The sequence below is a fragment of the Myotis davidii genome, unplaced genomic scaffold (genome assembly GCF_000327345.1).
Source record: "Myotis davidii unplaced genomic scaffold, ASM32734v1 scaffold370, whole genome shotgun sequence".
NCBI classification, from domain to species: Eukaryota; Metazoa; Chordata; class Mammalia; order Chiroptera; family Vespertilionidae; genus Myotis; species Myotis davidii.
The window spans coordinates 3,439,498-3,451,781 of record NW_006288615.1 but is presented as its reverse complement, the minus strand read 5'-3'; the positions used below and the strand labels follow the sequence as shown (position 1 = coordinate 3,451,781).

At 57.2% G+C, this 12,284-nt stretch overlaps 2 protein-coding genes across 2 annotated transcripts in view; both read right to left on the bottom strand.

The window, feature by feature from the left end:
• Window positions 1–3,153: 3,153 nt before the first annotated feature.
• On the bottom strand, window positions 3,154–10,797 carry CHRND (cholinergic receptor nicotinic delta subunit). The gene is made up of 12 exons (XM_006760661.2): window positions 10,307–10,797; window positions 9,982–10,127; window positions 9,523–9,567; window positions 8,898–9,007; window positions 8,576–8,731; window positions 8,289–8,398; window positions 7,144–7,344; window positions 6,018–6,129; window positions 5,777–5,891; window positions 5,090–5,294; window positions 4,880–4,998; window positions 3,154–4,196 (listed from the first exon to the last, which is right to left on the bottom strand). Exons 1-12 carry the CDS (start codon window positions 10,356–10,358, stop codon window positions 4,014–4,016), a joined length of 1,554 nt encoding a protein of 517 aa, XP_006760724.1. The 5' UTR covers window positions 10,359–10,797; the 3' UTR covers window positions 3,154–4,013.
• Window positions 10,798–10,894: 97 nt separating this feature from the next.
• Window positions 10,895–12,284, bottom strand: part of PRSS56 (protease, serine 56) — a 7,062-nt gene continuing 5,672 nt past the window's right edge. The window contains 4 exon segments of the mRNA XM_015561804.1: window positions 10,895–11,304; window positions 11,307–11,361; window positions 11,738–11,844; window positions 12,158–12,233. Coding sequence (XP_015417290.1) covers window positions 11,090–11,304; window positions 11,307–11,361; window positions 11,738–11,844; window positions 12,158–12,233 — 453 coding nt within the window. The 3' untranslated portion in view covers window positions 10,895–11,089.

Sequence of the window (12,284 nt, the reverse complement as noted above, 5' to 3'; positions counted from 1 at the left end):
ATGCTGGGGTTATGGTCGGCTGTGTGCGATTTTGCGAGTGTGGTAAAATCGCATAACAGCAAAATCGCATAACAGCCGAGCATACACCCAGCAGCGTTGCTGATGCCTGAACGGTATGTGGAATGAAGTGGGCGGGCATCGGAAGGCCACTATGGCACGGGGCAAGCACTATGGGCAGTGTATCTGAAGTGTACCTGGCGTATAAGACGACCCCCCACTTGGAGGCATATTTTTCAGGGCCAAAAAATCGTCTTATACGCCGGCAAATACGGTAGCTCTTCCCTCTAAAACCACACTTTGCCAAAGATCATTCATGGCTTCTGCTCATGGCCTGGCTTCATGGACAGCTGGCCACCTATCTCTCTCCCTTTCCCGACACCACCCTCCCAGGCATAGGTCCAGGCACAAGTGGTTCAAGTGATGCTTCAGCATTTTTCACTTTGCCTTCTTCCATCCCCACAGTGTTTGGGAGGGAGGGGAAAGGGAGAAGATGGAGACGGGGTTCCCTCTGCTTTGAATTATGCCACCTCCCTATGTATGAAGTTTTAAACTCCCGTTTTCTCCTCTCTGCGAGAGTGGCTGAGAAGTCTCCTTGGTTCTCAGGAGGGTACATTGCCTTTGAGGAGTGGCAGTTTCTGTCCTGGAGGGGTTAAAGGGAAGGTCTGGGAACCATCAAGAGAAAATCTTCTGTAGGCGTCATTTATTGTCTAACAACTACTCCATCACCACCTTCTACTCTAGAGGCCTGAAAAGTGAAATGTTCATTTCCCAGGCTCCTTTGTAGCTAAGAGTGGCCATGTGATAACTAATGGTATGTCTGCAGAAGTTGGCTGAGGGGCTTCAGGGAAGCTTTTGCTTCCTGATAAAAGGGGTCGGAAATGGCTGGCCCCTTTCCTGCCTTGAACACAGATGGGCAGTGCGGAGCTGTGGCAGTCAGCTTGCAACCTGGGGCAGCAAACCTGGGTCCCTGCTAGCTTTGTGGGACAGCTGAAGCAATGATGCAACCACGGCCCTGCGATTCTTATTATGAGAGAAAGAGGAAACCTTACTTCTTTAAGCCATGACTCTTGGGGTTTTCTGTTCCTTGCAGTTTGGTGTATTCCTATTGGAGTCATCACCCTTTGAAAGAGGGCGGGTAGCCCAGCTGGCCTGGGCAGATGTGTAGGGACAGCCCTGGCTTCATGGACAGCTGGCCCCTGTGGGTGTGACTTCCTATGGGGGGAAGATGATAGAGTTCCCTGCCACCCAGAGAGTGGACCAGTCTTGACAGCACCTGGAGCTGGAGTGCTGGGGGAGTGGGTGCTGTTGGGGGACTCTCTGTGGCTCTGGGAACCTGTACAACAGGCAGTTTGGATTGGGTGTGGCATTTGGAGTTGTCTTTTCTGGAAGGCTCGCAGCTACCTGAGCTAGGCCTGACACCCCTGATTCACCTGTTGATTGGGATGTGTAAGACCCGCTGCCAACAGCACCACCGTGTGGCAGAGAAAAGCAACGACTGGCCGAGGAATCTAATGCAGGCCCCTTTCTTCTCTGTGTTTGAAATAGGGACCCTCTGGGAGTTGGTGGACCGAAGTGGTGGACTATTCCAGGGACTGATTTCCTGCTCATTGACAGGTGTAAGTCCAAGCTAGTTTCCCTATTCAAAGGGAATTAAAAATGTGTACCTTGAATTTGTAGATGATTTATATTGGAAGGCAGAAGTAGGGTCAGTTTTGGTATTTTCCCTCAATTCCATTGAAAAACTAAACATGTCACCTTCTGTACAGCTGAGCTCACGAGGCTATAGACACCTCCTGAGGGAAATGGGGTGAGCTGTGAGGACCTGAAGCCTGTGCCTCAGGAAGTGAATAATAGGGCCATCTGTACCTACTCCAGTTCTGTCACCACACCAGGCTTGGATGTAGGAGACCTCACAAGAGGGGTCCATCCTCAGTGACTGAGGCCCCCCAGTGAGAAACGAGATAAACAACCACCTCTTACTTTGTGGGACACATGTAGCAATTCTCATTTTCACAGCATCCCGTGAACGGGTCTTATTTTATGCGTATTTTGCAGATGAGAAAACTAAAGCTGAGACACAAGGAGTAGCTCATTTAAGGTCCCACAGCTCCAAACTACACAAAGCTTTGTCTCTTAAAGCAACAAACTTTTATTGTCTCCCACAGCTTCTGGGGGCCAGGAACCAGGAGCACCTCCGCTGGGTGGCTCTGGCTCAGGGGTTGTCGTGGGGCATGTGATCTTGTCCAAGGCCCTACTGGGGCTGGAGGACCCGCTTCCAAGTTCACCCAGTGGCCGGCCGTTGCCAGGAGGCCTCAGTTCCTTGCCGTGTGCCTCTCCACAGGGTGCTCATCATGCCTCCTGGTTTCCCCACGTGAGAGTGAAGGAGCGGGACAAGAGCAGGGCAAGGTGGGGGCACTTTGATGTCTTCTATAACCTAACCCCGGAAGTGACATGCCATCATTCCTGCCTCATTCTATTGGTCACCCGGACCAATCCTGGTATGGCGCTACAAGAGGGTATGAGGACAGGAGGTGGGGATCACTGGGGCCGTCCTGGAGGTGGGGTACCTCACAGAACCTCCTCCAGCTCTTCCAGTTTCAGCCTTTGGCCCTTAGGATTAGATTGATGGAAGTCCCCTTTGGGGTAAAGTTGCCAGATTTAGCAAATCTATACTAATAAAAGCCTAGGTGGTCCTCGTGCCCTCACACGACACCCTCATGTCATCACAAGATGGCCACCACAAGATGGCCAGCAGGGGAGGGCAGTTGGGGGTGACCAGGCTGGCAGGGGAGGGCAGTTGGGGGCGAACAGGCTGGCAGGGGAGGGCAGTTGGGGGCAACCAGGCGAACAGGGGAGGGCAATCGGGCCGGCAGGGGAGCAGGTAGGTGTCGATCAGGCTGGAAGGGGAGTGGTTAGGGGTGATCAGGCTATGAGGCAGGCAGGTGGGCAAGGGCGAGGAGGCAGGCAAGCGAGTGATTAGGGGTGATCAAGCAGGCAGGCGAGCGGTTAGGGGTGAGCGGGCAGGAAGGCAGGCGAACAGTTAGGAGCCAGCAGTCCCGAATTGTGAGGGGGAATGTTCCAGATTGGAGAGGGTGCAGGCCGGGCTGAGAGACACCCTCTGCCCCATGCACGAATTTCGTGTACCGGGCCTCTAGTAAATATATAAAATGCACAGTTAAATTTGAATTTCAGATAAATATGAATAATTTTTTAGTTTTGCCAGGCAACCCTACTTTGGAGGAGAGGAATAGGTGACCATAAGGGGATACTCGGGGGGAGGGCTGAAGTCTGGGGCCCTAGGGTAGCCCATGTGAGCTGAGGTTGATAGGCTGACCTCTGGCCTCTGTAGCTACTGGGCCCAATTCTCCTACCCAAGTCCTCAGCTCCCCACAGGGACCCAGACAGAGTGGCCAAAGCAGAAAAAGCTGGGAAGGACATTCTGAAACATTGGTGCTCCCACCTCTGCCCCAAACCTCCTTCCCTAAGGGGTCTGGAAAAGGAGGCTCTGGGGGGCCGCAGAAGCCAAGGCTGAGGGGTTGACAGCTGTAGGAACCAGGAAGTGAGGGCACAGGAGCCCACCTGCTGTACCCCCACCTAGAGGAAGGGGAGGCAAGAAGAGGCCACTGTCTTTCTCACAGAAGGGTCCCAAAAGGCCAGCCTGAATGACATTTTCCCTGGCCCTTGAGTCAGGCCCCTATCTCCCCAAAAGTCATCCTGACCCGCCCACCAGCCAGTGTCCACTCTCAGACCTTCTCGGTGGCTCCTGTCTTTATTGAGGAGTGGGGCTTCGTCTTTCCTTGTCTCAGGAGGCACAGCTCATCTCCACCTCAGCCGTGCAGAACCAACTGGGCTCAAGTCTCAGGGCCAGGAGTCGCCCCCCTCAGAGGAGCCTGTCCTTTCTCAGGCACCCCTGTCCACACAGCTACTGCCACCCTTGAAGGCCCATCCCTTTCAGGCACAAAGCCCCACCGAAGCTGCCCGGGGAGCTGGGCCAACCCAGGCAGGGAAGCCCTTTAGATGAAACGCTTGTCTTGCTCCAGGTAGGAGAAGGGGTCCCCGGGGAAAGGCTGGGGTGGGGGCTGGTTGTAGGCCCCCTGCAGGAAGATCCAGGCCGTGCCCACCACCATGATGGGCGTCACCACAAACAGGCAGAGTTGGTCTACTGTGCGGGCTATCCGGTTCCAGCAGTCCTTCTCCTGGGGACAGGGAGGGGGGCAGAGACAGTAGGATGAGGAGGGCCCGCAGGCCACAGGCCCATGCCCCAAGCTGGGGCCCAGTGACAGACGGGTGTCAGTGGGAGCCACCTCGGGCTCACCGCAGAGGGAGGCCTTCTGCATGTCCCCAAAGCCCAGGGCCTACTCTGGCCACAGGCAGGTTGGTCATTCTGTCTGTCAGTCCAGGAGACTTAAGAGTGGGGCCACAGTCTTCATCTCAGCCACTCAGTGCTGCTGGTAGCCCCCATGGGAACTGGAACGCGGCACCCTTCTCTCAAGAGAAAATTTTAGGAAGTTGTGTTCTATGGAACAACCATAGAAGGCTGCCTTTTAAATGTCTGGCGGTGTCTGTAGTATCAGGCTTGGAATTGAGCAGGGAGAGAAAATGATTGGCAGCTGGGAGAAAGAAGGGACCCTGAGGGATGTCCAGAATGTGAAGGCATGTGCCTGTGTGTACACCTGAGTGTGTGCCTGGCCCAGGGAGCTGTGATGGGGTTCTAGGCAGGGGCCTCCCGTCTCTGGGGGGCCTGGATTTTGCATCCATTGTCAACTCCTTCATCTAAGTTGGCATGTGTCTCTGAGGGGAACTGTGGTCCCTTGAGATAGGTTGCCCTTGACCAGCACCCAACGTGAACACCTGCGCATGCAGCCCTGCGGCCACTCACCTCATTGTAGTTGTTCTGATCCCTCATATGGTTGACGATGAAGTTGGTCCCCTCCACAGCTGGCTTCAGCTCACTGAAGAGGTCATGCTGGGCCTGCTCAGAGCCTGCAGGGGGCTGGCCTGAGGAGACAGATCCGAGGCAGGCATGAGGCCTGCCCCCCACTCCCCCACCTCCCATGGTGGGGCCAAACCCCAAGCCACCGGGACCCACGTGCTGTGGTGAGGCGCCGGGCCAGCCCGTGCCGCTCTGACTGCTTCTCGAACATGAGGTCACTTCGGGACTTGAGCGAGAAGTACTCCTCGGCCTTGGAGATGTAACCCAGGGAGCTGCTCCTCCGGACCAGGGCCCCAGGGCCGGGGCTGTCCTCCTCTGGGACGGACATGTGTAGGAACTTGGGCAGGGTCTCTAGGAAAAGCTGTGGCAGATCAGGGGGACACGGGAAGGCCATTTAACCAACACGGGTTACCTTCACACATCCAAACACCCGTGACTCCATTCCTGACTGCCACGACGTACCAGGTGGAATTTTACAGATGCACTCAATTGTGTCAAACACCACCCGGATAAGCCATCAAACACCATCCCCAACAGGTTCCCTCTGCCTCCCCACATCAATTCCTTCTCACCCCCAGAGGGGGCCACCATCCTGACTTCTACCTCTAGCATTTGGTTTTGCCTGCCCTTGAACTTCATGCAAAATAAATTGTGCAGTCTGTGCTCTTTTGTGCCTGGCTTCCTACAGGTAACAGTACACCTGGGAGAGTCGTCCACGCCGGGTGGCGTGCGTAGCAGCAGGTGGTGCGTTTGTACTGCAGGGAGCACTCTCCCGCATGAAATAGCTCAGTGTTTCTGCCCAGACACCTGTAGGGGGACCGGTGGGCTATTGGCAGCCCTCACCTTCTTGACCCCCTCGGACAGCACGTGGGTGCTGGGCGTGCGGAAGTGGATGTTGAGCACGATGACACAGATCACCACGACCATGGCCACCAGTATCATGCCAAAGAGCAGGAACCTGTGGGCACACACTCAGCCTGGAGCATCCAGGACATGGCATGGCATGTCAGGGTGGTATGGGGCATGGTATGGCGTGGCGGGGTGAGGCGAGGCTGGGTGTGGTGGGAGGAAGGGGGTTACATACTTGCCGATGAGGGGGATGGCTATGGATGTGGCCGGCAACCGCTTGGAGATGAGCAGCAGGAAGACAGACTGTGCCAGCAACACTGAGATTGCCATTGACGTCTTCTCTCCACCTGAGGGAGCCCGGACTTAGCCGTGACCGCTGGTCCCAGAGGATCCCACTGTGGACCTCGCACCATGGTTCACAATACCATGGTGGCCTAATTAGCATAATAGGCTTTGGAGCTAAAGTGACTGGATTCAATTCCCAGCTCTGACACTTACTGGCTGGGTGACCCTGGGTTTGTAGCCTAACCTCTCCGTGCCTCAGTTTTCTCAACTGTTAGATGTTGAGAGGACCAAGTGGGAGAGTATATTAAACGCTGGTCACTCCTCCTGGAACGGGGTAAGACCTCAAACACCAGCTGTCACCATTGGCCAATGCCCTGCCACTCAGCCCTCCTAAATCACAGATCTGTGTCCCTCCTGCACAGACAGTACCAGAGTAACACCCCAACTCCTAGCCAGGCCCTGAGCAAACCATGTGGTGGCCACTGTGGCCACGGGTCCAGGGCCCTGCCCCAGCACCCTTTTTCTACGTGCAATGCACCGCTCACCCTGTCTCAAACAGGGGCAGGGCTGGGTGGCATTTGTCTCTGGGACTCGCTGTGCCTGTTCGTAGTAAATAGTCCAGAGCCGAGTAAGTGTAGGTGACACGTGCCCTTCTAGAACTGGTAAGGGGGGGAGGGTGCGCATCTCCATACCCTGGTTCTCTAGAGCTCCCATGACCCCCACCTCCATTGACTCAACCACTGATGGTCTCCTGTGTGCCCACAGCCACACGTGGTGACCACGACAGACCTGACTCCTGCTCTCGCTGAGAGGCAGTCTAGGTCCTTGGAAAGTGAGAGGGAGAAGGGGGGTACAGGAGGGACCCTGTTCATTTGGAGGATGTAGGACAGGGTCAAAGAACCCCCCCTCTGGCTGGCAACAAGCCCCTCATGCCTGGACCTTGGGCAGTGGTGACCCAGGGAGCTCCCAAGAGGAAGTGAGAGGCTGGGCTAGGTGCTCATTGCTCTGGTGACCTTGGGGGTGGGAAGAGGCAGCCTGGGAGCTGGGCCAGCACTGAGCCCAGGTGAGAGGCTCACAGTCGGCTGGCAGGTAGAAGACCAGGTTGATCATGAAGGAGATGAGCACGCAGGGCACCAGGATGTTGATGATGTAGAAGAGTGGCTTTCGGCGAATGATGAGGTAGAAGGTAATGTCCTGGTGGTTGGGACTGTCCAGCGGGGCACTGGGGTCCATGTTGATCCTGGCTGGCCGGTGCACGATCTCCCACTCCCCATTCTCTGAGGGCAGCACACGGACACCTTGGAGTCAGGTAAGGGGGAGCCTCGGGGCAGGATGAGGAGCTGGTGGAGTGAGTCACCCCCAGGGGCAGCCAGGCCTGTCTGCAGGGCCCTGAGGAGGGCATTCAGAGGAGGGCTCAGGTTTTGTTTGTGGGTCTTTCCCTGGGGATTGGGATGAAGGTTTCCATCAGCAAGGGAGAAATTTTCCTCTGGGATTAGTTTTTTTGTTTGTTTTTCTCTTTGGAAAACATGAAAGCTAAGGCTATATGTGGCTCAAATATAGAGTCTTGGGGATAACAAGGCTCTGAGAGTAAGAACCCCCTCCCCCGTGTGATGGATCAGCAGGACGTGGGTCTCCTCTGATGGACAGGGGTGACCCCATAAAAGACCTGAGCCTGGCCCTAACTAGTTTGGCTGTATGGATAGAGCATCGGCCCTGTGGACTGAAAGGTCCCAGGTTTGATTCTGGTCAAGGGCACATGCCTGGGTTGCGGACTTGATCCCCGGTAGGGGACATGCAGGAGGCAGCCAATCAGTGATTCTCTATCATCATTGAGGTTTCTATTTCTCTCTCCCTCTCCCTTCCTCTCTGAAATCAATAATTTATATATATATAAAAGATCTGAGGGACAGAAAGACTAAGCACCCCCTCACCTGTCAGCCACATCCATCCCCAGGGACCTGTTCACACCCAGAGAGCCTTCTGGCCTGGGCAGAGGCGGGGGTGGGGCACGGTGCTCATCTGTCTCTGCTTTTGGAACACAGTCCCCCAGCCGCACTTCGTTTCCTCTCAGCGTGCTGGATTAGTGTCATGTGAGTGCGTGTGTCAGGTGTGGGTGCACAGATGTGCGTCTCAGCGGTGTCGGTGTGACTGTATGTGTGTCTGTGGGGGAGGTCCTGGGGGCCTGCCCATCTGCCCACCCGCCAGCTGCTGCTCCCAGCACCTGTGAAGCCCTCAGGGTCGATGATGATCCACTCCACCGGGTATGAGCGGCCATCTTCTTCCTCCCGCTTCAGTCTCAGGGTGATCTCCTTGGCCGTGTACTTGAGTGAACTGGGGAGGGCAGTGGTAGAGGGTGGTTCTCAGCCACTGGCTGGAGAAATGCCCCAGGGTCAGAGAGGCCATTGAGGGGGAGGGGAGCTCTAATCTGGACAGACCAGAAGCCTCTGCCTGAAGGTGGCCCCTGACAGGGTGCCCTGGGGCGAGGGGTGGTTGGAGCAGTGGGTGCACCTGAACTTGAGGGAGCAGTTCTGCCAGTCAAAGGGGAAGTAAGTGACGGAGATGGGACAGGCAGAGCGGAAGATGGCAGGTGGCAGCCAGTACACATAGCCTGACGGATAGATCAGCACGTTGCAGGAGTAGGAAATCTTGAAGGAGCCGTCATTGCTGGGGGACAGGGACAAGGGCCACAGTGAGCAGGGGCCAGCTTCCAAATGGCAAGGTTGGGGGAAGCAGAGGAGGGAGGGCAGGTTGGGGCTGGAGGGGGAGGCTCAGGATATTTAAGGAAGGGGGTCAGGTGATGAGGGGAGGCCAGCGAGGGCTGCGGCTCAACTTGTTCTCCAGCACAATCTCTGGGAGCCACAGCATGTCAGGGGGCAGGCGCAGGACGCTGATGTTCCCAAAATCCTTGGCATCCCACTGCAGCCGGCTGTCCGTCCAGCCCTGAAGGTGGGCAGGAATGTCAGAGGTGGGTTCTGCTATTGTCCTGGCCCCTTCGCTCCCCCCAACTTCCCTGAGGGAAGACAGGGCAGCATCTAGGGCTGTGACAAAAGAGGTTTGGGGAGGTGGGTATGGAGTGGGGACTCGGGTCTGTCATGCAGGGCTGTGTAGGATGCACACTACACAACTAAAGGAACAGTATTTCCATTGTGGATGTAGAAGACGTATGTCAATGTTACGAACTTCTGGCAGGTGGCAGAGGGTGTCTTCTAATAAAATCAGGATACTGCGACCATTTCCCACAGATGAAGAATCCCAATCCGCCCAAAGGCTCTGTCTGGGCTGGTGGCTGCACTAGGTGGGCAAGGGCAGCTGGCTGGGGTTTCTCTGCAGGCAGAAGCCAGTGTCTCCCGCAGGAAAATGTCTGAGGCAGGCTGGGGATTCCCAAGCAGAAGTGGGCACAGGGAGCCTAGGCCCTGCACCCTCACCGAGCCCTGCTCTGAGTGGGGTGTTCTTACGTGCTCAATCCACACGTTAGTGGTGAGAGTCTCCTCGACTTCTTTCTGTAAGAAAACAGGAGGGCTGTCCCCAAGGTCCTGCATCATTCTTTCAGCTGCGCACATTCACCAGGCATCTCCTCCTGGCTGCCACCCAGGGGAATCCATGGCAATTGGCCTGACCAAACTCCTACCCCAAACACTCGGGAGTGGGTGGGCAGGCAGGGAGCAGGGAGGACACAAGGCTTCTGAAGTGTGTCTCGGGTGTGATATGGGGGACATCCCAGAATGACAGCTGGAAGGGAGGGGTATTAGCCTGAGGGTCTGGGGGCAGCACAGGGCACAGAGAGAGGAGCTGCCACAGGCCGGCCCTCGGCCTTGAGCTTCCCTCGTGGCCATCCCAGTCCAGGAGAGAGCCAGGCCTCAAGGAAACTGTCCCTGCCCTCCAGTCCCCAGCCAAGCCATGGAGGGGCCACTCACCAGAGAAATGAGGTTGGAGAGGGTGAGGGCCAGTGAGACTTCCACGCTGTCCTCTTTGTGAGCCACGGGCCGGAGCTCCTTGTTGTAGCTCTTCTCCTTAAACAGGTACTGGATCAGCCGCTCCTCCTCATTTAGACCCCAGCAGCCTGAGGACAGTTGGGGACAGGACGGGTGCTGGGCAGGGGCCCAGAAGCAGGGCCCTGGTGGTCGGTCCTCCAGGGAGAAATGGCAGTGGGAGTGGGGAGGGGGCCGTGAGGCTGGGGGAGGGACAGGAGGGCCCTGTGCTGTGGGGGAGCTGGGTGGGTGGGATGATGTCCAATCTTACCACTCACAACCAGGGTGGCGAGCAATCCCAGCGTTAACGCAGGCCCCTCCATCCTGTCTCACCAAGTAGGTCTTGCATCTGCTCCTCCTGTCCACTGGGCTGGGGAATGTGGGTGAGTGGCAGAGGGGACAGGTGCAGAGTGGGGGTGGAGGAGCTGAGGAAAAAGGCAGCCGGAAATGCAATCTGATACCTCTGTGCTCTGCTGTAGGGCTGAGAACCCGGGGCAGGTGATGAGGGGGTGAGGATAGGAACTGGCTAGCAGGGCAGAAGCCCAAGGACATGAGGCAAAGATCCCAGGCTAGGAGTCTCCACAGCTAGCCATGGGGGTGAGGGCTGGGTGGAGGCAATGGACACCGTGGACAGTGCTGGTCAGCCACAGATCAGGGAGTGGTGATAAGCAGATCAGCTGCCATTTCTTGGGTGGCAGACAGGTCTGCTCAGATGGGGGCTTAGCAGCCCTGTCCCCTGTCTTTGTGACTTCTGCCAACTGCTTCTAGAGGCTGGGCCTGCCCTGCACGGGCCCCACTCCCAGAGAGCTGATGTCCCCCATCCAGTTTCCATCCCACAAAAGCTCCAGCGTTGTCTCCGTACATCATAAATAACATTTATTAAACCAACTGTGATTTCCTGATGACACATCTGGGAAGACATGTGAGGCCCAGGGCCCAGGACCCCACACATCTGGGTAACTGCAGCAGTGACAGTTTGTCATTGTGCTCCCTGAACCCTCCCAGGCCCTGGAAGCAGTAGGTCCTAACCAGAGGCTGGGGGTCCAGACATGGCTCATGGCTGTCTGGCTGGAGGAACCTGAGGGCCCAGTGGGTGGTATCCCTTCCCCCCCAGCTCCTGACTCTGCCTTGTGCCCATCCAGGCTCCCTGGGGCTCTGCCTTGGCCTGAGCAGCCAAGCGGAAGGCCTGCAGGGCCTGCGCCAGCAACCGGGGAAGGCTTCGAGCCAGTGTGGCTGGCTCCAGGCCCCCCAGGCCCCTGAGGCCCACCTGCCCATCCCCCAAGCCACCCACTCTGTTATCGTCTTGGAGCTCAGATCGGCCAGGACCTGCAGAGGGAGGAGGGTGCTCAGGGGCTCCAATGCTACCCTTGGTCCCCTCCTCCTGGCCCCCCAAACTCTCACCCAAACCCACCCCCTTCCTTTCAACCCCACAATCCTGCACACTTTCTGCTCACATGGACACCCCTAAGCCCCTCTACTCACATCTTCCCTCTCCGCACCAGCTTTCATACCCACCCAGTAACCTAGCTCACACACAGCTGCCCTCCCCCCACCTTCCTCTTGTATTCCGACCCCCCAGGCTGTGGGGGTGAAGATCCTCCCTGCTGCTGGGGAGGGTGCCCGTTCTGTCCCCCTACCAGAGCTGACCCAGGTCTGCCTTCAGAGGCCACCGTGGAGGAGTCTGGGAAGCCTAGAGACCTACCTCCTGGAAGTCCATGGCCAGGCGCTCTGAGGGGACCTGAAGGATCCAGGCATGGGTGTCCTGGAGGGTGGCCAACTTCTGCTGCAGGAGCTCCAGGCCAGGGCAGTCTGCAGGAGACACACCAGCACGGAGCTGGCATGGGTTCCCACCAGTACCTCAGGACCACCTCCCATGCTACAGATGGGGAAACTGAGGCTTAGAGAGATTAAGTGACAACAAAGTCGACTTTCTGACACTGATGAGGGCCCAAAGCCACAAGTAGCCCCAAAGGGTCAGTCCCCTGTTTCCGGGGAGTAGAACGGGTCTGCTGGTTGACGCGGGGTAACTGCTTCCCGGTGCAGATTCCAGGAGAATCCCTTCCCGGCCTCCGCCAGCTCTCGGCCTACTCCCCGGGCGACGGTCGGCAGGGGGCGTAATTACCGCGCGTGTCTCCGCGCTGCTCTGGCCTCCGCTTGGGGAATCCGGTCCCTGCAGCCGGGGATCCTGGGAAGACGCAGGGTTAGGGGAAAGCCTCTGCCGCCCAGGGGTGGGGCCGGGGCTGGGCTGC

What these genes read in the sequence shown, in the direction of transcription:
- CHRND (XM_006760661.2), bottom strand. Translation starts at nt 10,358, where the DNA reads ATGGAGGGGCCTGCGTTAACGCTGGGATTGCTCGCCACCCTGGTTGTG. An exon ending in CTTCTACCTGCCAGCCGACT is followed by an intron (nt 6,130 to 7,143) that starts GTGAGCCTCTCA and finishes GGGCTCCCTCAG; the next exon opens with GTGGAGAGAAGACGTCAATG. An exon ending in ATCAGAACAACTACAATGAG is followed by an intron (nt 4,197 to 4,879) that starts GTGAGTGGCCGC and finishes CCCTGTCCCCAG; the next exon opens with GAGAAGGACTGCTGGAACCG.